General features: G+C 40.6%; 1 protein-coding gene and 3 pseudogenes across 5 annotated transcripts; all 4 read left to right on the top strand.

Annotated features, from left to right (window-relative positions):
• Window positions 1–1535: 1535 nt before the first annotated feature.
• LOC103704118 (serine/threonine-protein phosphatase PP1) lies at window positions 1536–10478 on the top strand. 5 transcript variants are annotated; one of them, XM_089925139.1, is made up of 6 exons: window positions 1537–1916; window positions 2030–2319; window positions 7318–7401; window positions 7615–7877; window positions 7956–8180; window positions 9921–10478. In XM_089925139.1, exons 1-5 carry the CDS (start codon window positions 1816–1818, stop codon window positions 8142–8144), a joined length of 927 nt encoding a protein of 308 aa, XP_089781265.1. In that variant the 5' UTR covers window positions 1537–1815; the 3' UTR covers window positions 8145–8180; window positions 9921–10478. The 5 variants fall into 5 exon arrangements, with proteins under 5 accessions (XP_089781263.1, XP_089781265.1, XP_089781266.1 ...); XM_089925140.1 differs by having other exon boundaries at window positions 2026–2319; XM_089925137.1 differs by lacking the exon at window positions 9921–10478 and adding an exon at window positions 9576–9707 and having other exon boundaries at window positions 1536–1916; window positions 7318–7877.
• Window positions 10479–13806: 3328 nt separating this feature from the next.
• Window positions 13807–14659, top strand: LOC120110320 (mannose-specific lectin 3 pseudogene; annotated as a pseudogene).
• Window positions 14660–17783: 3124 nt separating this feature from the next.
• LOC120110136 (mannose-specific lectin 3 pseudogene) lies at window positions 17784–18761 on the top strand (annotated as a pseudogene).
• Window positions 18762–20921: 2160 nt separating this feature from the next.
• Window positions 20922–21955, top strand: LOC103704186 (mannose-specific lectin 3 pseudogene; annotated as a pseudogene).
• The last annotated feature ends 312 nt before the right edge of the window (window positions 21956–22267 follow it).

Here is a 22267-nt window from a genome sequence, read left to right as displayed (position 1 = left end):
GTGTTATATTTGCCAGTAGTTATATTATTAGCATTTGTAATGAAATATTATAACTTAGGAATGCTTTATATTTTAGCTTTCTATATACGAATTAGATTATCTATAAATATTGCTGCAAAAAATAAAGAATATTTTGGAAAAACATAGCATGGCGATATTGAATATTGGCCTTGATAGCTTTTTTTTTTTTTTTTTTGAAAACTATTTGGCCAATACAAAGGTGTTCAAAATAAAGCCCGATGAAGTCGAGTCTTTAGCACAGCTAGTAAGGGATTTGAGTTTAAGGAGGTTAGAAAAGGATTACCTTGGTGTCACTGATTGCTGATGGACTATTTCAATGCATATGTACAAGCAAGCACATAATATATTGGTTTATTAGAAAAGATAGATCCAAAGAATGCTATGCGAGTTGGTATAAATGCATGCTGACCGTATGTACGTATAAGTACTGAATCAGTACATAATATAAGAAAGGTATCGAATTAGAGGTAGTATAAGAGACGTATCGAGTGTCGATACATGGTACAAAAGGTGTATCGAGTATCGATACGCCCAATTGGCCTTCATATTGGATGTACCGATACAGTAACAAATTAGTACTAGTATAGAATCCGATATCAAAATGACGTAGATTCAAAAGTTAAATGCTCTAACATTTTTAAAATGTTTTAATTTTGTTGAAAAATATGCTATAGTGATGCATATACGTAGCTAAAGTTTTTCCAAATAAATTATATTATCATTTTGAAACATCATTAGGCTTGAGAGCCACCATCCTTTTTTTTCTCCTTTGGTTATCCATAAATAATACCAACTTCGTAAATTAATTCAAAGTAACATTACCTGCCTGCTGCCTCATAGGTCTAAACCACAAACTCACTCATATATGATAATCAACTCCTATCGTGCATTGATTCTCTTTTTTCTCTACTTTATATCTTACATTTTTGCATGTAATTGGAACACCCTGGATATAGGTAAACCAAGGCTGCAAAACAAAGTCAATTTCATGCAACTTCAGAGTATAACAGTCTTCGTTGTTCAGGAAAGGAAGAATGCATCTGTTGTTTTTTTTGATTCAAGGAGAAGGTCTAAGTAGTATTAATTGTTTCCGAATAAGAGTTGGGCCAACTCAAGTATCGAAAAATAAGACTTGAACTTAGATTACTTTCAGCAAATCTACCACGGATTTTTACCAACTAAAGCAACCAGCATCGTCATCAATGAAGTTCCTCCTCCATTAGACTCCATAATCTCAATGAATTTGATGAATGCTGCCCTTTTTCTTTTAAAAAAAAAAGGGAATAGGTGGTAAGTACCTTTTAACAAATGAAAAATCTTTCAATGTTTCTAAGATGGTCCATCTCTAGTTTCATGCCAATCTGCACTGGTACGTGGATATTTGTCTGCTGCAAAAAAGTTTAAACTTCTATCATGACCTTTTACCTTGATCATTAGGACAAACATACTCCCTGTGGCACTACCTTTTGACCTACTCTTCCTCACTTGGTTCAAGTAAAGCTAAATTTAGATGGAACACTTGAAGACTCATTTGCTGGTGCTGGTTGAATGCCCCCTCCAAGGATTTTTCTCCTTGTTGATACCTAGGTCTGATTCCCCTTGTTCTCACGAGAGAGAGAGAGAGAGAGAGAGAGAGAGAGAGAGCATTGGAGAATATCTAAATGCAAATGCTAAAATTATGCATGATCTTCCTTAGCGCAGTGGCCGGTCACGGTGACGGTCACATCACTGGAAGTACCCGGGAGGTTTAGAAAAATATCCGATTAAATCCGACGGTTCACATCGATAAGCATCATGATCCGGATGAACTTGACAACTGCAACCGCGGCCATTGTCGTCGGTCCCTTCGCAGGATGCAGGTGCGCATCGAGCCAATTAATGCACCACCCGAATAGGTCCCTGGCTCTTTCGCTCTCCATCCTCTTCTTTATAACAACAACGGTGATTTTTTCATCTTCTCTCCTCCGATCCTAATTTTTTTACCGCTGAATGCACCTCCCGAAGGCAGAAGAGAGAGACGATCGAAATCGGGGAGATTTTTCCTTCTCTCCGGTAGTTTATACGTTCGTTGTCTAGATCTAGATTCTGGAGTGGATCGTTCGGGATCGATCGGGGAAGGGATGGATCCGGCGTTGCTCGATGGCATCATAAACAGGCTCCTGGAGGTGCGGTTGGCGAGGTCCGGGCAGCAGGTGCAGCTCTCGGAGTCGGAGATTCGACAACTTTGCATGGTCTCTCGGGAGATTTTCCTCAGCCAGCCCAATCTCCTGGAGCTCGAGGCTCCCATCAAGATCTGCGGTCAGCGCTCTCTCTCTCTCTCTCTCTCCCTCCTTTCTTTCCCCTTTTCCTTTTGCGCGGAGCGGTTTGGTACAACTGCAGTTGATTTTGAGAGCTCACGGGTGATTTAGGGTTTTTCAGGAAGGGGGATCAATTGAAACTGCGAAATATTTGATCTTGGAATTCATAATGATGTACATTCCTCGTTTTCTTGGATTTACATGTCAGCCTGTTTTGGATTTTCATCTTAGATCTTGTGCCGCTTCATCGTCTGAGCAATGTGCACTTTAACCGGCTGGAAATTCTGAGGAAACATCAAAGATAATCAAATTCTTGATAATGAACGAGCATGGAAAATTATATTAAAGGCACCATTCCAGCAAATTATGTATTCTGTGTTGTGCGAAAAGCTGTCATAGGAATGATTTCTGAATTTCGCTTTTCCTTATGATGCCTCTAACGCCTTTAGAAGTTCCAAGTCTTTTAATTTGACTAAGTCAGCAGATGAACACAATATAGGTCATCTTTTACTACAAGTTCAATGGACATTTAAAATGGTTTAATTCAAATCCCAGAAAGAATATGCTATTTGCTTCATTTTCTTTACTTGTGCCCATCCATGCGTTGCAGTGGACAGTCTAGATTTATCTGTTGACAGCCTAGGGTAACTGATTAATGGTGCTGGTACATTATAATACCTTTGAAACTCAAAGGTTATTTTTATTAGGCAATATGATAGAGCTAAGAAAGGAAAAGAGAATCCTCCTCAGGCTTTGATTCTTCCACATAAGTTTTTCTGGCCCAAGGAAATAGTTGCTAAAAAGTGCAATTCTTTCATCTCAGTGCCGGAAAATGGCACAAAAGAAAGGGCAGCTCAGATTCATTTTTTCTTTAAATAGGCTACTACCAACGTCTATCAGTTGGTGCTTAATAAGAACCTTTATGAAGTACAGTTTGATTTCAATTACCCCTTAAAAGTAAGTATTTTTTTCATAACTCTATCCATCACAAAACTTACATCATACTATTCCATTCTCTTGATGGATCTTGTGGCGACCCTCCCTCCTCTAGCTCCATGTTGTACAGGCATTAAAGTGCATATTGATAGAGAAAGAGAGAGGGTGAGAAGAGAAGAAAGCTTTGTTCTTGAGGGTAGGATAAAATGTGAATGAACTTTAAGCACTATTCTAACAGGACATGAAATGAGGAACACATGCTTCATCTGTCTGTTTCTCTGTGGTGGACCAGGTGAAAGAAGTGGGGCAAGGGATCTAGGTGAAAAGAGGTGGTTGAGAGAGGAGGAAAGGGGGGCAGGGACAATGATAATTTAAAAGAAGGGTCACGTAGTTAGGAGGGGGGCCGATAAGGTTGTTGTTGGGGGGGCGGGGGGACGTGTGGATAGGTCTAGTTGTAATTAATTGGAGGGGATGGTTAAATTCTTCAATTACTCGAGCCAATAGTTATGTGGCATTCCCAAATTCACCCCCTCCATCTAGATAGCCGACATTTTTTTAAAAAAAAATAATTGAAAAATGATTTGTAGTTATTGAAACCATAACTATGCCACAACCAACCAGCCTTTCTCAATTCGGGGTTGACTTTATGGATCCTCATTCACAAAGTATCAAATGTGGATCCATTTCATAGTTGTTAATTGATTTTTATGATCGATTGTCAACTTGACATCAACCCTCTACCTTTCTCATTTAGGCTTAGGACCAGCCATGATGGGTTTAGGTACTTAATCAAATCCCCAAATATTTGTTAAACTATAGGGTTCATAACAAATGCTACTGCATGGCAATTTGTTTTACATGAATGATGTCCGAATGGTGTTGTATGCTGCTTGTATAATTTACTATTTCACATTATCATTATAATTAATGTCTCATGTGCGATGCACATACAAGATTGTCAAAATCGGTAGAATATGCTAATAAGTAATCATTATGACCTTTTTCTTTTACCTACTGCATATTTTAGTGGAATCTATACTATATATAAAATTCATAGTTTTGAAATCAAGGAATATTCTTTCTTGATTTATTTGACATTGTTTATGCCGGAAATAATCATCCAATTATTTTAGAAAACATGTAAATTATCTAACTTTCTCACCATTAACTACCACATGTGCTCTCTTTTCCTTTCCCACTTAGAACCCAAACAAATTGGACTCTTTCTCTAATTTGACTTCCAAAACGGTTGTACTCTTTGATTTAACTTCTAAATAGATTGGACTGTATCACTCACTCTCTCTTCTCTCTTCCCTCGAATGTGCATTGCACATGCCTCGTTGCCATTTTAGAAGAGAATTACACCTAAAAGGCAAGTGGCATTTCATATGTTGAGGATGAGTTATTGCTGGGCTTGCTATACCCTTGTTCTCTCAGTATTTAGATGGCTTGCCTTAGTCAGCAATTGTGTATTTGATTCTTAGGTTAGTGATAGCTTCTCGGTGCCATAGGGGTGGAAGTTGATAGGACGTGTTTATTGAAGTAACTGAATTGGATGCCTCTATGCTGTAGGTAGTTTAAGAGGCTTTGCTTAGCAGTAGCCACAAACCTATTAAAAGGAAGATTTGTTGGTTCCTCATCTTGGAGGGTTGACTCACGATCCTCTGTTGCAGTGCAGCAGTAGTCATCTTTCATTGCAATTCTTGTGGATGGTGAATTTGATGGGACAGACATTTTAAATATGTCAGCATGTGTGCAGAAGGGCTTTTTTTAATGCATTTTAAAATGGTAGTCAAAAATAGAATATAGAGGAATCCCAAGAAAATTTCCATGGAAAGGTTGAAATTGTTAGGAAGAATTGTTCAAATACAAACAAAGAAAAGTTATGCTGGATTAACATTTCAGGTCAAGTTGTTAAATGTGATTCTAGCAGACTTGAAGGTGGAAATGGCCTATTTGACCTATCATGAAAGAGTGAGAAGCAAGGTTCACTGAATTAATACCAAAGGTTGTACCAATAGCGACTGGCTCGCTACGGTACCAATATGTATCATAGCGAGCCGAGGCATATTGTAACCACGGGGAGGGGGAGGGGGAGGGGGAGGGAGAGGGAGAGGGAGAGAGAGGTGTAATGGTTGTTGTCGTCATAGACCTAAACCCTAATCCTAGTTAGCATCATCGTCTTGTCATCACGTCGTCGTTGTCCTATAGAGGAAGATTGGGAGGAGAATCGAAAGAGAGGGAGAGAAGGAGAGAAGAATGGAGATCGAGACATCGAGAGAGAGGGAGAAGGAGAGGGAGGGGGGAGAGAGAGGGGAGGAGAGAGGTCTACCGGTCTACCGGTCTAGTCGGCATCATTGTGTCATTACATCGTCATCCCGGAGAGAAAGATTAGGTGGAGTATTGAGAGAAAGGGAGAGAGTGGGAGGAGAATTTAGATCAAGAGATTGGGAGAGAGAGAGAGGGAGAGAGGAATCGAGAGAGAGAGAGAGAGAGAGAGAGAGAGGATTGGGAGGGGAGAGGATTTATAGGAACAGGTTTCGGTTGAACTGGATTGACTAGCCGAATCATTCCAGTAATAAGTTGGTCCGGTTTGGTATGCTCCGAATTACTCGGTTTGGGATGGTTCAATGGTCCTTGGTGGAAAAATCAAGCTATAAGAGTATAACTAATGCTTGCTGAAGATGGTTATTGCTTGCATAAAAGTACTTGACGCAATGCAATGTGATGCTTTTCGAGAAGAGGGCTGGTATGATTTGTTTTGTTGTCCATCATGAAAGATCAACCAAAGAACTTAGTATGTACAAAGTTTTAAATCTTTTTAACCTTCTTTAATTGCGGAAGAAGAGGCATAAGAGATGGACTGATTGAAAAGTTCCTCTGAAATTCTTAGATGCTTTTGTAAATAATGATGGAAACAAGAGGGTACCGTGGTCATAAAAAGTTTGACCTAGTTGTCTTAGTTTATTGCCTTTAAAATAATCCACTATAGTTGGTATGGGATCTTTTAGTGAAACAACAAGATGATCATAGAGATCTGCTCCAAATGGAAGGAATGATCCCATTATAGATACTAAACCCGCTGTTACAACAATTGGGAGGGAGGGAGGAGAGAGAGGAAAAAAAGAGAGGGAGGGAGGGAGTTGCTGGAAGAGAGAGAGAGAGAGAGGGGGGCTCGAAAGCCCTCCTCTCATCCTCATATTCTCTACAAGGGCCACAGGGGGCATCCCTATTTGAAAGGACTTTCTCTCCCCCTCTCCCCCCTCTCCCTCTCCCTCCCTCTCTCTCCTTCTCCCTCTCCCCCTACCTCGCCTGATTTCCTTTGTCGGTACGTGCCGAAACCACATGGCACAGTGCCGTACTGCTGGCTAACTGGTACAGGTGCCAGTACCAGTACCACATACTTTGCTTATGTGAGCATTTAAGAGCACAAATAATAGAAGTAGATATTTTGTTCTCGCAACATTATACATATGTCATGCATGGATGTGTTATGCATGCGCATGTTTGTTAAAATTTTGCAAGTAGTATGAAATTCCAATTCCTATTGATGTGAAACCAATGATCAGCCTTCCAAATTGGGAATTTTAAATTTTTGATTCTCCACCATTGATTCTTACAGTACTAAAGGCTTCTGCTCTCCTATAAGATTTGGATCCCACCACCCACCCCCCAAGCAGCAGACTTTTTAATATATAATATATTTGTTAGTCTTGGCATTTCATATTTTGAATGCTGCAAATGCTGTTTCAGGGTTCATTGTTTTTGTAGCATGAGATTGTGTCAATCCATGGATTAGAGCTCTCCTGCTTAAAATAAATGTAGGCTCCTCTTATAGCAGCGATATTACTTTTTGTATTCACACTTACATTATGGAAAATGTGGAATCGTTCTATTGTCTATACTTCAATATTTACTCAGAAGCAATTAGTTATGGCTATTCACCTTTCTGTTTCTGCATATTTGAAGAAATTATTATATGATATTTTTTTAATCACTTGTGAGTCGTATTGCTTTGAATCCTTTGTTAATTTATTATTCCATGTTTTATATGGAATTTCAGGTGACATTCATGGCCAGTATAGTGATCTTTTAAGACTCTTCGAGTATGGTGGTTTTCCTCCTGAGGCCAACTATTTATTCTTAGGTGATTATGTGGACCGAGGAAAACAAAGCTTGGAAACAATATGCCTTCTTCTTGCTTACAAAATAAAGTACCCAGAGAACTTTTTTCTACTGAGAGGAAATCATGAATGCGCTTCTATAAATAGAATATATGGGTTTTATGATGAATGTAAGCGCCGGTTTAATGTTAGATTATGGAAAGTTTTTACTGATTGCTTCAACTGCCTTCCTGTAGCTGCTCTAATCGATGACAAAATATTATGCATGCATGGTGGCCTTTCACCTGATCTGTCAAACTTGGATCAAATTAAAAGTTTAACTCGTCCAACTGATGTCCCAGACACTGGTTTATTATGCGACTTACTTTGGTCAGATCCTGGTAGAGATATTCAAGGTTGGGGAATGAATGATAGAGGGGTTTCATACACTTTTGGTGCTGATAAGGTTTCAGAATTCTTGTCGAAGCATGATCTGGATCTTATCTGTCGGGCTCATCAGGTTATAAATTAATCCATATTTTCTTGCTTGTAGAATATGGTTTATGTTCATGTGCTGAGTTATTTTTACAATTTGCAGGTTGTTGAGGATGGGTATGAATTCTTTGCTAACAGAGAACTTGTCACCATATTTTCAGCCCCAAACTACTGTGGTGAATTTGACAATGCCGGTGCAATGATGAGTGTTGATGAAACTCTAATGTGCTCTTTTCAAATTCTCAAGCCTGCAGAGAAGAAACCCAAATTTATTATGCCAACAGGAATATGATAATAACAAAGCCTATTTATCTATATGATTATCATGGTTAGTTGCAGCTTATCCTATCTTGTTCCCTCCTTTGCTGTCAATGATTTGTAAAAGATAAAAGATACTCATGTATGGGTATCTTTACAAAAAAAATAACAAAAATAAAAAAAGGATATCATGTATGAGTAGCCATCCGACTTTTCTGTTAATGCTCTGAAAATGTTTGGTAGCTAAGGTGATAATTGCGAATGAGAATGCCTTTCACCATGGTGCACTGGAAGTTTTTGCATCATGCCATTCTTATAGGAGTTTGCTTCATGCACACACAGGTGAGGGACAAAAAGAATGGAAAAAAAAATAGAGAACATAAAGATCACTTATTAGTAGGGCAAATAGGAAAAATAGAGAAAGCTTTTGTAAGCGGAACTACACAGTATAAAAATAGCCACCGCCTATTCTTGCATTTTCTTAGGTATAGCTGGACCTTTGACCATTTTACAATTTTGAGATACATGTAACCTCTTAGTTGACTTTCATCTGCCTGTTTTGTTGATTTTACATAGATTGTTGACTCTTCAATCACTAGTTATATGTCCATTTTTGCTTGATAGTACAGTGAGGTTCTGGTCCATAATATGCAATTCTTTCTTCATTGCTACTGCATGGTTGGATGGACCGATTGCACTAATACTGAACAGTTGGTTCAGTCCCCATTCAGTCAGCATGCCTAAATCATTAATCTGTTGCGGAACAACATTCTGTTTATATCAAGCTCTATCTGAAATTTATAGAGGTGTATTGATCTCAAATATGTTATGCTTTTTATTGCAGATTTATGATTTTTGTGCTGGAGAAATTCCTGCAAGGCAGAAATTGCGAAATCCCTTGAATTTAGTTATATAAGACATGATTGACAAGCTTTAAGGGCGTATTGGTCTGCTTAAAATTATTATTAGTGCTTTAAGCTTTTCCAAACACACAATGTTACTGGCATCTTGCGGTATTAGGTTGAGCTCCATGGTGGAAAGATGGCAGTCCTCATTGATAAAAAAATATTTTAGTTTCTGAGTACAATCTGGCAAAGTTGAAGCTGTATATTCAGATGCTTTTTTTGACAACTTACAGAGCAGAAATAAACTTTTAGTTCTTCAATAAAAAGGAGAAGGATATGTTAGAAATATGTCGGGATTTAAGATTGTGTTATCCATATTTTCCATGAGTATGCATGCAGTTGAGTGCATTAAGAGAAAATAAGAAAATAAATTGATAATAATGAGGTTCAAGTGATCTTATATATAAGTTTAGTATGATTTCATGTTATAAAAAAGATCAACTGAGACTCAGCAGATAAATAACTTGGTTCAAAATGTAAAGGATTGAAACACTTTTATGAAAAAAGATATTATATTTAGAATTAGATCCTAAACTGAGTAAAAATTTCAATATATGCAGGATGTTTATCAGCAATGATGGAAACAATCTTACAGCTTGTAGTTTACTTCAAGGCTGCTAGTAGGTTATGGAGTACATAAAAATACTATCTCTTGTCATCATGGCATATGATATTTGACTTCATATGCAACCAAAAGTAGGTGATGAATGTTTTGTCCTTTTGTCTTTTTTTTTTAATTATTATTACTAAACAGGCATTGTATTCATGTTATTCTGCTGGAAGGCAATTTATCTGCATATCCTTTTCTATTTCGTCATTGTATTTTACTTTCCTGTAGCAGCATCAACTTTGTAGACTGAGTATCAAATTTGCTCATTCTAAAGGATGCTATTGCACTATTTCAGGTTAGAAACTTGATAATCGAAGGTGCAAAGCTTCATGAATAATGGAAATGAATTTGGGGCGTGTTAATGCCACTAATGGAGCTGACATAATATGATATAGGCATTTGGCGGTCTGTCTGGAAGCTATCTCATTCTTAGATGGCAAGTGCTGTAGTTTTTTTCATCTTCAATGTGCAAAACTATGCTGCAGGTGTGCGTACATTGGTGTTGGCTGGTTGGAGTAGCCTACTCTCTTCTTCAACGCCCTGATTTTAAGTAACGGATTTTTTTTTTTTAAAAGACAATCCAAATATGCAAAAAAAATTATGACAAAGCCATGTTGATTAGGTGGTATGAATGATTAATTGGAAATTATGCATTGCATGAATAGACTATAGCTGGAAGTGATCATGATGTTAATTCAGAGATCTGTTTGAATTTGTCAATCAGATTTAGGTGTTTCGCCGTGTCTGCCAGATGCCTGAACTCATCCTGAGTCAATGATTGTAGCATGCCCTCAACAAGATAAATGTACCCATCTCAACTTGTTGAAGTTTCAGATATACTTGCTTGTAGTAAGCCAAGAGCAGGTCTAATCTCTAGTAGGACTTTTTTTTTTTCGATCTATCATAGCATATGGAGAGATAGATTCACCATGAGCAATTTTAGCTGTATTACGAATTTGAAAAAAAAATGTTTACATAGGGGTAAGTGTTAGTAACTTTATTCACTAATTTGAGTATCTTGCTCTCATGTGGCGCGTGCATTCATAAGGTTACTGCCTTAACTGCAGCCTTCGCCCTATCAAGCATCATCAGGTCAATATATGTTTATTTTTTTTATTGGAAGTCTTTTCCCTTTTGCTGGATTTTTTTGGTCATGCAACCCGACTGCAACCTAGTCCTCATACTTCCGTCCAAGAGAGCTACGCCTTCCTCTTGCAATGGAATGTATGGTCCAGCTCCAACGAAGGAGAACCGAGCGATCCGGAGCTTTCCAACGTCGCCACGGACTGTCTCCCATTCCTACACCGTGTTGCAAGCCTATCGGAAAGAACTATAAGCTGGTGTTGCGAGATGACTGCAACCTGGTGGATCCATGGGTTCGGAGTGGAATCGAATAAGCTATCCATGGCTTACTACCGTGCATTTAGTTATATCTTAAGCTGCTTTATCTTCTTATTATTGTTAGGTTCTTGTCTGATGCTGTGCAACATTAAGATGCCATGGTTGTAGTCTGGTACATCATATGATCTCTCATTGCATCGCGACTGTTACCTTGCATATTAATGTAGCCTTCACTGTTCAAACATTTTGGTCCTGGAAAGCTTATCTTGAAAATTGTCACTTCATCTTAACAGGAGAGAAAGCATAAGGTCAGTTATCAACTAGGTGCCAGGTTCTTTTTTTGTTTCTTAGCCTTAGCATGTTAATAATCATCAATATGTTTAGATAAATTAGTAGGAGAATTATTACACAGTTTTGAAATAGTAGCAGTGCCAATGGGCGGCCGCAATGTAATTATGACAATCATGAGAAGAGAGGGACCAAGCAGCGTCTTGGCTTGGCCTAGATTGTCTCAATGGAACGGTTGTTATTTGGGCTATGTTTTTTTAGTTAGATTGCATCACATTATAAGATATTAACATATTAAAACAATCATATTTGATGTCGTTGTTATTGATTTTCTATCTATGGGCTGCTAGAGATCTGCCAGAGCACGGACCACATTAACATATTAAAACAATCATAGTTGATGTCGTTGTTATTGATTGTCTATCTATGGGCTGCTAGAGATCTGCCGGAGCACGGACCACCTCTTAAAATGGCAACTTTAAAGGGACATATGCATAGCTAGGCTTTTGTTGGGCCTTGGTCAGCCAGACTATGTTCAGCCCATTCCAGATCCTAAAATTTGGCAGCCCACAACCTGCTCTTGTTATGGACCAGTCAAAGCCCAATTCAAATGCAAGTCAATACTGGGAAAGCACATATAATGGCCATCATTGGTTAATCTTACTGTTTGTATGCCGTCTTTTTTTTTTTTTTTGCTAAACCGGGAGATTCATACAATATATGTGCAGATGTATCCAATAAATAAAATCGGAAAAAAACATATCACGGAGCTCCCAAGGCAGCTTTCCATCCCTTGTATGTATGTCTTTGCTGCATAGTGTTTATGCCTTTGTATGTGCCAACCCTCCACCCACCATTTGGATGGATTCTTAAAAATGGTAAGTAATGAGGTCCTGGACGGTCAGTTTTACATTGTAATCCATTATTAAATCTTGTATTCTAAACCCATGATATATGCACCGTTTGGATTAGAGTTTTGCTTGATGATATTGGCATATAATCCTCACTTCAGAGTGGAGTGCCAACTGCAGTAACCGATGTTTTGTCTGGTAAAACCTAAAACCCAAAATGGAACCCAGGACCTGTTTGAGAGGATGCAAACCAACTGGACCATGTCCTGTTGGCGAAACCAACTACTCATGGTGATGGCTCTTTTTGGAGCTTTTTATAGATTTCAGCCGGCCGGGCATGATTGTTCATCTTCGAACCCTTTTACTAAATGGGCCATGGACTCATGGAGAAAAACCATCCTGGGTTTAGCTTGTTTTCTTGGATAGTTCAAGGAATATAACAATTATTTCCTAGCAAACTCACAAGTCGCAAGATGAGCCGGCTAAAACTAGTGATTTACTAGCTGTGCTGCGATGATGGCATTCAGCGTGAGAAACTAGGTGTGGCTTCCTAGGATTTCTTTTCGAACTCAATGGTCACATCGATGTGTCGTTTTGTTATAGCTGGCTTACACCAAGACGTGCCCATGCATGCAGAACTGATGAAAAGGCTCGACGGCCTTGGCAAATGGCAGAAGACCCTCTCGCTATATATATATATATATATAGTGTGACCACGTTTTTTCGGCAGCCCATAAACCCACCCAACCAAGAGCTAGCAATGGCAATTCCATCCTCAACCAAACCCTCCAGGAGGCAAATCTTGACTTCTGTCTTCTACACGTTCGATCAAAATCTTATCCGAAAAGGAAATTTTCAATTTGACCATCCCATTTCAGAGCCTAAATGATAAAATTTCGGCCTGATTTGGCCCAAAATTGTAGATCTCTACAAAATATCCAATTTCAAAAAAAAAAAATGATTTTTTCAATTAGACATCGCATGACCAAATTATAGCCTTTGGAAGTTTAGCTGCAAGTTGGCTTCACGATGCGGCGGGTCTTGCTCTTAAACACTATCCAATCCCGCTCGTAGTGTTCAAAATGATCCAAATCGAGTTTGATGTTCTCCAGAATACTCGTAATGGCCAAAATATTCTACATCGAGTTTGGTTATTTTCTTAGATATGCGTAATGGCCAAAATAATCCACATCGACTTTGGCAATCCTTCTGAGTATTTGTAGTGGTTATAGTGCTTCGCATCTAGTCCGGTGATCCTTCTGGATCATGGGACTAAGTTATTGGCCCGACTGTTACACCCTTTTAGATTTCATTAGGCTTTAGGTTTAATTTCATATATGTGGATTAGGTCCACCAAGCAAGTGTTGCTATTACGGATAAAAAGAAGAAAGAAGAGGGAAAATCAAGGGATAAACTACTTAATTATCACGCCAAAAAGGAAAGCTGGTCCCCAAACAATGAGAAGCGGCAGGGCGTTCAACGTGGGAAACTAGGGATAGCTGCCGGCGTGCATGGTAGCTGGCGTGCCTGCATAATATTTCTCTTCGGGCTCATCGGTGTCGTCTAGTTGCTTCCCATTCAAATTTCAACGCTAGCTAGGCTGGGCGACACCGGGACCCATGTCCATTGCCAAGACGTCTAATTAACGACATTGGCCAAAGGCCCTCCCCTCTCGCCCAATATCTATATAATGACCACGTATCAAGAGCGGCGAGAGCAAAAGCAAGACAATCAACCAATAGCAATGGCAATAATCCCATCCTCGATCCGCAAACTTTCTCTCCTCCTCGTCGTCCTTTCATCGACCGTCTCACTCCTCCCACGGCCATCCACAGCCAACGACAGCAATGTCCTTCTCACCGGCGATGTTCTCCCCACCAACGGCCAGCTTTCCAACGGGGACGCCACATTCGTCATGCAAGGTGACTGCAACCTGGTATTGTACAACAAGCGCCGTGGCTTCCAATCCAACACCCATGGCAATGGCGACAATTGCACGCTAACCCTCAACGCCCTCGGCCAATTGGTCATCAAGGGCGCCAGCGGCTCCGCCTTCTGGAGCTCCACCCTCCGCGGCAACTACACGAGAGGAAACTACGCCGCCGTCCTCCGACCCGACGGTGAAGTAGCCATCTATGGCCCTGCCGTTTGGTCCACGCCCAACTTCGGATTCAGCACCGCGCGGGGTGCTGTTTCTACTCGGGCGATGGAGGTTCCGATGGCGAACAACGTGCTGTTCTCGTCCCAGGTTCTCTACGACGACGCCCAGCTCACGACGAGGGATTACATCTTCACCATGAGTGAGAGCTGCAATCTGGCCCTGGTTAAGAGGTCCAGAGGCATCATCTGGCAGAGTGGAACGATTGATGGAGGCGAGTACTGCTTCCTCAGGCTTGACCACCGCGGGCAGCTGGCCGTTGTAGACGACGAGTACAAGACGGTGTGGCGCAGCCAACCAGCATCCAAGGATGGAGACTATGTGCTTGTGGTCCAGATCAATGGACAAGCCGTCGTCTATGGACCCGTCGTCTGGTCGACTGCCTACGGCTACTGATCTATGAGCATAAGTTAAAGTTGCTCGTTGCATGGATGTGTCTCGTCTTTGTTTGTCTGTTTGTTTGTGAGGTATCTCATGTTTGACGAATAATAAATTCTGGCTGGCTGCTGCCACCGGCCTGTACGAGCTTTATTTCCAAGGAGTTTCCAGCATGAACAAAACTAGCACCAAAGCAATTTTTTCTTTAATTATAAAATCTGGAATCAGATAGACAATATAAATTTTAGCATTAAGTCAAACTTTTGAATCTCTCCCTATGCCTTCGCCAAGATCTCTTCCTGAACTCCTAAAGTTTCTCCTCTCCATTGAGATCTCAACCCATCTCAAGACTGGCCACCACCAAAACGACCAAGAACTTGAACTATAAATTCTTGAATGTTGGCAAAATCTCAAAATTACTTGGTGAGGTTGTTAACTCCAGGAATTGAAGCATGACTGGTTACCTAGCTACTAGTCATGAGATCCAAATATTAACAAAAGTCAGGAGGGATGTTAATTTATTTCATATTTGAAATACCTCAAGATCGTATACAGTGTCCATGTAGACATGTGACTACCATGTCAACGGACCAGGTTTGGCCACATCCTTATCAAAACATGAAAAACACCTATTAGATCCAAACACAAACCAAACCTAAATAAAACAATATACATATACCGAACACTCGAAAAGATTGCATATGTGTATAAAAAAAACCAAAAAAAAACAAAGAAAAGATTGCATATCGGATCGTAATAAGGTATCTAACAAGTTTTCATATTATGCTCTTTAAGTTACTTGTAATTTTTTTTGATGCATCCAAAATGTTGTCTCATGAACTATGAACCATAAATAAAGAAATAATGATATAAGAAAAAGTAGTTTGTAACCCAAGAGTCCCTTTTTCTTGATACAAAACAGAATAGCTATGTTTGATTTTAAGCAATGAAAAAATAGTCCGCTATAGAAATTTGGTGGAAAAAGGTGGGTTACAGATTGAAATTTTTTCTACTTTATTTTCTTCTATGACTAAAAGCAAATAAATGTTACTTGGTGCATGTATGCCTGAACGCATGCATCCAAACACACACGCACGCACACGCATATATATATATATATATATATATATATATATATATAGTGTGTGTGTGTGTGTGTGTGTGTGTGTGTGTGTGTGTGTGTGTAGGGTCGTGTTTTGGAATTTTGAATGAGTCCATCATAATCTACACTTGGCCTAATAGAAGTTCAAATCATATTTCAAGACTGAGCCCAAACCTAATTACTTATTGCGTGACTTGCGTCTATTTCTAAATCAAACCACATGGTCCAAGTTAGTTTTGAATCATGGTTACTAGCCTCCTTCAACACATCTCCATATGGCATAATTAAGTCAAGATCAGATGAGATGTAAGGATTAATTTCTTACTTTGATGAGAAGCACACACCCTTGCCGTGCAGCATACTTTGTCAATCAAAAAAATCTATCACCATCACTACTTGATCACCATTTGATGGTGACATGCCAATACTAATTAGATTTTTCTCTTAAAAAATTTAATTATATTATGATTTCAGATTTCTAGTAGAAAAGAAAAAACTGCTAAAAAAGATATCATGGTAATACATATGGACTTTATTTGGATAAAATAAGAAGAGATGTTTGTGAAGCAAAACACGAAGATGGAAAATAGTACATTAAATGAAAAAAATTAATTATGAGATATCGGCCGTTGTTAAAAGAAGATATAACAGAGGACCTTCCAAGCTATAATAATGGTCTGTATAGCTCTCCAAGCCCTCTAAACTCCATTCATCTATCTGCAAAGATCTCGAAGCAGCCATTGCATGATCCAACGGTGGATTCATGTGAAGGAATGTAAATCCTTCTTTCACGCCAAAGATAAAACCCCTATCCGGTGATGATGAGGTGTTGTTGGGTTGTCAAATGGAAGCACAATTGTGAATTGGGGTTTAGCTAGCAATTCTCGCCCATATATCAAGCCTTTTACTTATTCCCATTAATTTACTAACAGATGGAAGGTAAAACTTAGTTTGATTTCTAATACTCTTTTTCTCTCTCTATCTCTATCTTATGTAAATATGGACGAAGTAAGACCGATAGATAGACTCTCTGGATCAAATTGGGATTATCCAATCGGAGAGAAGAAAGATTTTCTTCAACCCATTCAACTTGAATCCCTAAAAAAAAAATAAAAGAAGATATAAAATTATCGAAAGTAGGACTTTTAGTCCTTTTTTTTCTCTCATTGATCCTTAAAAAATTGAGGTGCAAAACCTCTATTATAATATGAGGTCCGTCCTAACATAATTTGGGTCAGATTTCTCTTTCACTCGTAATGGGACTCTTTTTTCTTAAACAGATATCTCTAGTAGAAAAAAAGCTAAAAATCTCGAGGATGTAAATCCTAATTTCTACATCAACTCTGTTTTCTATTGCTTCATTAAATTCTTATCGGATAGAGGGCTACACTCGATCAAAGTCTTATCCCGAAAAAAAAACTTTCGATTTGACCAGTCTATTTCTGCTAGAATTACGGCTCTGTTCTGTCTCTCTTGCAATTTTTTCTAGTTTCTGACTTTATGAGCTACACCCACAATCGTTGTGTGTGAGTCACCGATGTACAAAAAAAAAAAAAAAGGTCGACAGGCTTAATGTCCAGTCCTAATTAGGGACCATCTAAGAGTTCAAGCATGGTGAAAATATTTAAGATCTAATTGGCATACATATGACCTAGGTACACCAAGCACGTGTTGCCATTACACGTAAAAAAAAGAAAGAAGAGAGAAAATCAAGGGATAAACTACTTATCACGCCAAAAGGGAAAGCTGGTTCCCAAACAATGCGAAGCGGCAGGGCGTTCAACGTGGGAAACTAGGGATAGCTGCCGGCGTGCATGGTAGCTGGCGTGCCTGCATAATATTTCTCTTCGGGCTCATCGGTGTCGTATACTTGCTTCGCCTTCAACGCTAGCTAGGCTGGGCGACACCGGGACCCATGTCCATTGCCAAGACGTCTAATTAACGACATTGGCCAAAGGCCCTCCCCTCTCGCCCAATATCTATATAATGACCACGTATCAAGAGCGGCGAGAGCAAAAGCAAGACAATCAACCAATAGCAATGGAAATAATCCCATCCTCGATCCACCAACTTTCTCTCCTCCTCCTCGTCCTTTCATCGACCGTCTCACTCCTCGCACGGCCATCCACAGCCAACGACAGCAATGTCCTTCTCACCGGCGATGTTCTCCCCACCAACGGCCAGCTTTCCAACGGCGACGCCACATTCGTCATGCAAGGCGACTGCAACCTGGTCTTGTACAACAAGCGCCGTGGCTTCCAATCCAACACCCATGGCAATGGCGACAATTGCACGCTAGCACTCAACGACCTCGGCCAATTGGTCATCAAGGGCGCCAGCGGCTCCGCCGTCTGGAGCTCCACCCCCCGCGGCAACTACACGAGAGGAAAGTACGCCGCCGTCCTCCGACCCGACGGTGAAGTAGCCATCTATGGCCCTGCCGTTTGGTCCACGCCCAACTTCGGATTCAGCGCCGCGCGGGGTGCTGTTTCTACTCGGGCGATGGAGGTTCCGATGGCGAACAACGTGCTGTTCTCGTCCCAGGTTCTCTACGACGACGCCCAGCTCACGACGAGGGATTACATCTTCACCATGAGTGAGAACTGCAATCTGGCCCTGGTTAAGAGGTCCAGAGGCATCATCTGGCAGAGTGGAACGATTGATGGAGGCGAGTACTGCTTCCTCAGGCTTGACCACCGAGGGCAGCTGGCCGTTGTAGACGACGAGTACAAGACGGTGTGGCGCAGCCAGCCAGCATCCAAGGATGGAGACTATGTGCTTGTGGTCCAGATCAATGGACAAGCCGTCGTCTATGGACCCGTCGTCTGGTCGACAGCTGCCTACGGCCACTGATCTATGAGCATAAGTTAAAGTTGCTCGTTGCACGGATGTGTCTCGTCTTTGTTTGTTTGTTTGTTTGTGAGGTATCTCATGTTTGACGATTAATAAATTTTGGCTTGCTGCTGCCACCAGCCTGTACGAGCTTTATTTCCAAGGAGTTTCCAGCATGAACAAAACAGGCACCAAAGCAATTTTTTCTTTAATTATAAAATCTGGAAATCAATATCTATCTGAACATGATAGACAATATAAATTTTACCATCAAGTCAAACTTCTGAATCTCGCCCTATGTCTTAACCAAAATCTCTTCCTCAACTCCTAAAGTTTCTCCTCTCGATTGAGATCTCAATCCATCTCAAGATTGGCCACCACGAAAATGACCAACAACTTGAACTATAAATTCTTGAATGTTGGCAAAATCTCAAAATTACTTGGTAAGATTGTTAACTCCAGCAATGGAAGCGTGATTGGTTACCTATTAGTCATGAGAACCAAATATTGAAGCAAGTCAGGAGGGATGCTTATTTCATATTTGAAATACCTTGAGATGGTACGTATATAATGTCCATGTAGACAACTGACTAGTATGTCGATGGACCGGGTTTGGCTACATCCTTATCCAAACTCGAAATACACATATTAGTCAGGAGGGATTTCATATTATGCTTTTAAGTTACTTGTAAATTTATTTGATGCATCCAGAATGTTGTCTCGTGCACTATGAACTATAAATAAAGAAATAATGATATAAGTAAAAGTAGTATGTAATCCAAGAGTCCCTTTTTCTTAATACAAAATAGAATAACTATGTTTGATTTTAAGCAACGAAAAAATAGTCCACTATAGAAATTTGGTGGAAAAAAGTGAGTTGCTTGTGCTCGTATTGAAGGTGTCGCCAATCGAGATACGATCTTAGTGAATTGGGCTATCTTTTTCTCTAGTTGTGTGAAACGTTCCATTATCTCATTATCCGTCGAGATAGAAGTAACATGTATACTCGTCTTTATCCTTGAGTGTACTTCAAGTATGGATAGTCCTTCTCGTAACTACTTGTACTACTCGTGCATCTGGACAATGCACTAAAGCTCCCATAAATGTAGAGGACCGAGGCTTTGATGCCAACTTGATCTGATCAAATCAAGTTGGAATTTTACAAGGTAAGAGCATTGCTCTAGTACCAACTTGATCCGATTAGGGATAAGAAAGATTATCTTCGACCCGCTTAACTCGAATCTCTCAAAAAAAATCTAGAAGAAGATGGAAGAATCTCGAAAGTATAGCTTTTAGTCCCCTTTTGTTTTATTGATCCTTAGAAAAAAATAAGATACATAGCTTCTATTTATAATATGAGGTTCATCCTAACATAATTTAGATCGGATTTCTCTTCCTAATCCTAGTAGGACTCTTTTTTCTTAAATAGACATCTCTAGTAAAAAAAAGCTAAAAATTTCAAGGAGGTAGATCTTGACTTCTATATTAACTCTGTCTTATGTCACTCCGAGGAATTCTTATCGGATAGAGAGCTACGCTTGGACAAAGTCTTACGTAAAAAGAAAATTTTGGATTTAAGCAGCCCGTTTTGGGGCCTAAACGATAGTATTTGGCCCTATTTGGCCCAAAGTTGTAGATCCCAAAAATATACCCAATTTCAAAAAATATCATTTCAATTGGGCATTGTATGACCAAATAATTGCTTTCGAAAGTTTGGCTGCGACTTGACTTCATGATGTGGCAGATATTTCTCTTGAACACTGTCCAACCCCGCTCATAATAGTTAAAGTGATCCACATCGAGTTTGGTGTCCTCGTAAATACTCGTAGTGGCCAAAGTATTCCACACTGAGTTTGGTAATCTCTTTGGATACTCATAATGGCCAAAGCGATCTACATCGACTTTTGTGATCCTCCTAAATACTCGTAGTGGTCATAGTAGCCCACATCGAGTCCGATGATCCTTTTGGATCATGGAACAAAATTATTGACCCAACTGTTACAACCTTTTAGATTTCATTGAGCTTTAGGTTTAACTTTATTCAATCCCAACCAACTAAAAGGTCTGAGTCCTAATTAGGGGCTCAATGTCCGGTCCTAGTTAGGGACCAACTACGAGTTCAAGTACAGTGACATTATTTAAGATATAATTGGGCTATATGACATGAAATTATTAGGTGCACGTAAAAAGAAGAAAGAAGAGGGAAAATCAAGGGATAAACTAATTATCACGCCAAAAGGGAAAGCTGGCTCCCAAACAATGAGAAGCTGCAGAGCATTCAACGTGGGAAACTAGGGTGGCTGCCGGCGAGCCTGAATAGTATTTCTCATCGGGCTCATCGGTGTCGTCTAGGTGTCGTCTAGTTGCTTCGCTTTCAACGCCAGCCAGGCTGGGCGACACCGGCCGGGAACCTTGTCCCTTGGCAAGACGGCTAAGGACATTGGCCAAAGGCCCTCCCCTCTTGCTCTATCTATATAATGATCACGTATCAAGAGCGGTGAGAGCAAAAGCAAGACACTCAACCAATAGCAATGGCAATAATTCCATCCTCGATCCGCCAACTTTCTCTCCTCCTCCTCGTCCTTTCATCGACCGTCTCACTCCTCGCACCGCCATCCACAGCCAACGACAGCAATGTCCTTCTCACCGGCGATGTTCTCCCCACCAACGGCCAGCTTTCCAACGGCGACGCCACATTCGTCATGCAGGGCGACTGCAACTTAGTATTGTACAACAAGGGCCGCGGCTTCCAGTCCGGCACGTCCGGCCTCGGTGATGCATGCACGCTAACTCTCGACGACCTCGGCCAATTCGTCATCATGGTCGCCAGCGGCTCCGCCGTCTGGAGCTCCACGCTCCGCGGCAACTACACGAGAGAAAAGTACGCCTCGCCCCGCGGCAACTACACGAGAGGAAAGTACGCCGCCGTCCTCCGACCCGACGGTGAAGTAGCCATCTATGGCCCTGCCGTTTGGTCCACGCCCAACTTCGGATTCAGCACCGCGCGGGGTGCTGTTTCTACTCAGGCGATGGAGGTTCCGATGGCGAACAACGTGCTGTTCTCGTCCCAGGTTCTCTACGACGACGCCCAGCTCACGACGAGGGATTACATCTTCACCATGAGGGAGAGTTGCAATCTGGCCCTGGTTAAGAGGTCCAAAGGCATCATCTGGCAGACTGGAACGGTGGATGGAGGCGAGAACTGCTTCCTTAGGCTTGACCACCGTGGGCAGCTGGCCGTTGTAGACGACGAGTACGATACGGTGTGGCGCAGCCAGCCCGCATCCAAGGATGGAGACTATGTGCTTGTGGTCCAGATCAATGGACAAGCCGTCGTCTATGGACCCGTCGTCTGGTCGACAGCTTCCTACGCCTACTGATCTATGAGGACATGTTAAAGTTTCTCGTTGCTCGCTGCTTGGATGTGTCTCACGTTGGTTTGTTTCTTTGTTTGCTTTCTTGTTTGCGTGAGGTGTCTCGTGTTTCATGATGAACAATAAATTTTGGCTTCAGCCTGTACTGGACTTTATTTCGAAGGATTTGTTGAAGTTAATGACGAGTCGTCGGGGTTAATTCGGTGCTCAACACGCGTACCACTAGTAGACGCAATGAAGATTTCTTAGAAGTTTTTTTTATAGCTAAGCAGAACTAATAAAAGTTTTTACCTTAGCACCATGTCCTAAAAAATTCGA

The sequence above is a fragment of the Phoenix dactylifera genome, chromosome 8 (assembly GCF_051530095.1).
Source record: "Phoenix dactylifera cultivar Ajwa chromosome 8, Ajwa_hap1_PhDact_Kaust_v1.1, whole genome shotgun sequence".
Classification (NCBI taxonomy): domain Eukaryota; kingdom Viridiplantae; phylum Streptophyta; class Magnoliopsida; order Arecales; family Arecaceae; genus Phoenix; species Phoenix dactylifera.
Note: the sequence above shows the minus strand (reverse complement) of the source record. Positions and strands in the feature narration are given on the sequence as shown.

What these genes read in the sequence shown, in the direction of transcription:
- LOC103704118 (XM_089925136.1), top strand. Translation starts at nt 1,816, where the DNA reads ATGATCCGGATGAACTTGACAACTGCAACCGCGGCCATTGTCGTCGGT. An exon ending in GGCTCCCATCAAGATCTGCG is followed by an intron (nt 2,320 to 7,317) that starts GTCAGCGCTCTC and finishes ATGGAATTTCAG; the next exon opens with GTGACATTCATGGCCAGTAT. An exon ending in TTATCTGTCGGGCTCATCAG is followed by an intron (nt 7,878 to 7,955) that starts GTTATAAATTAA and finishes TACAATTTGCAG; the next exon opens with GTTGTTGAGGATGGGTATGA.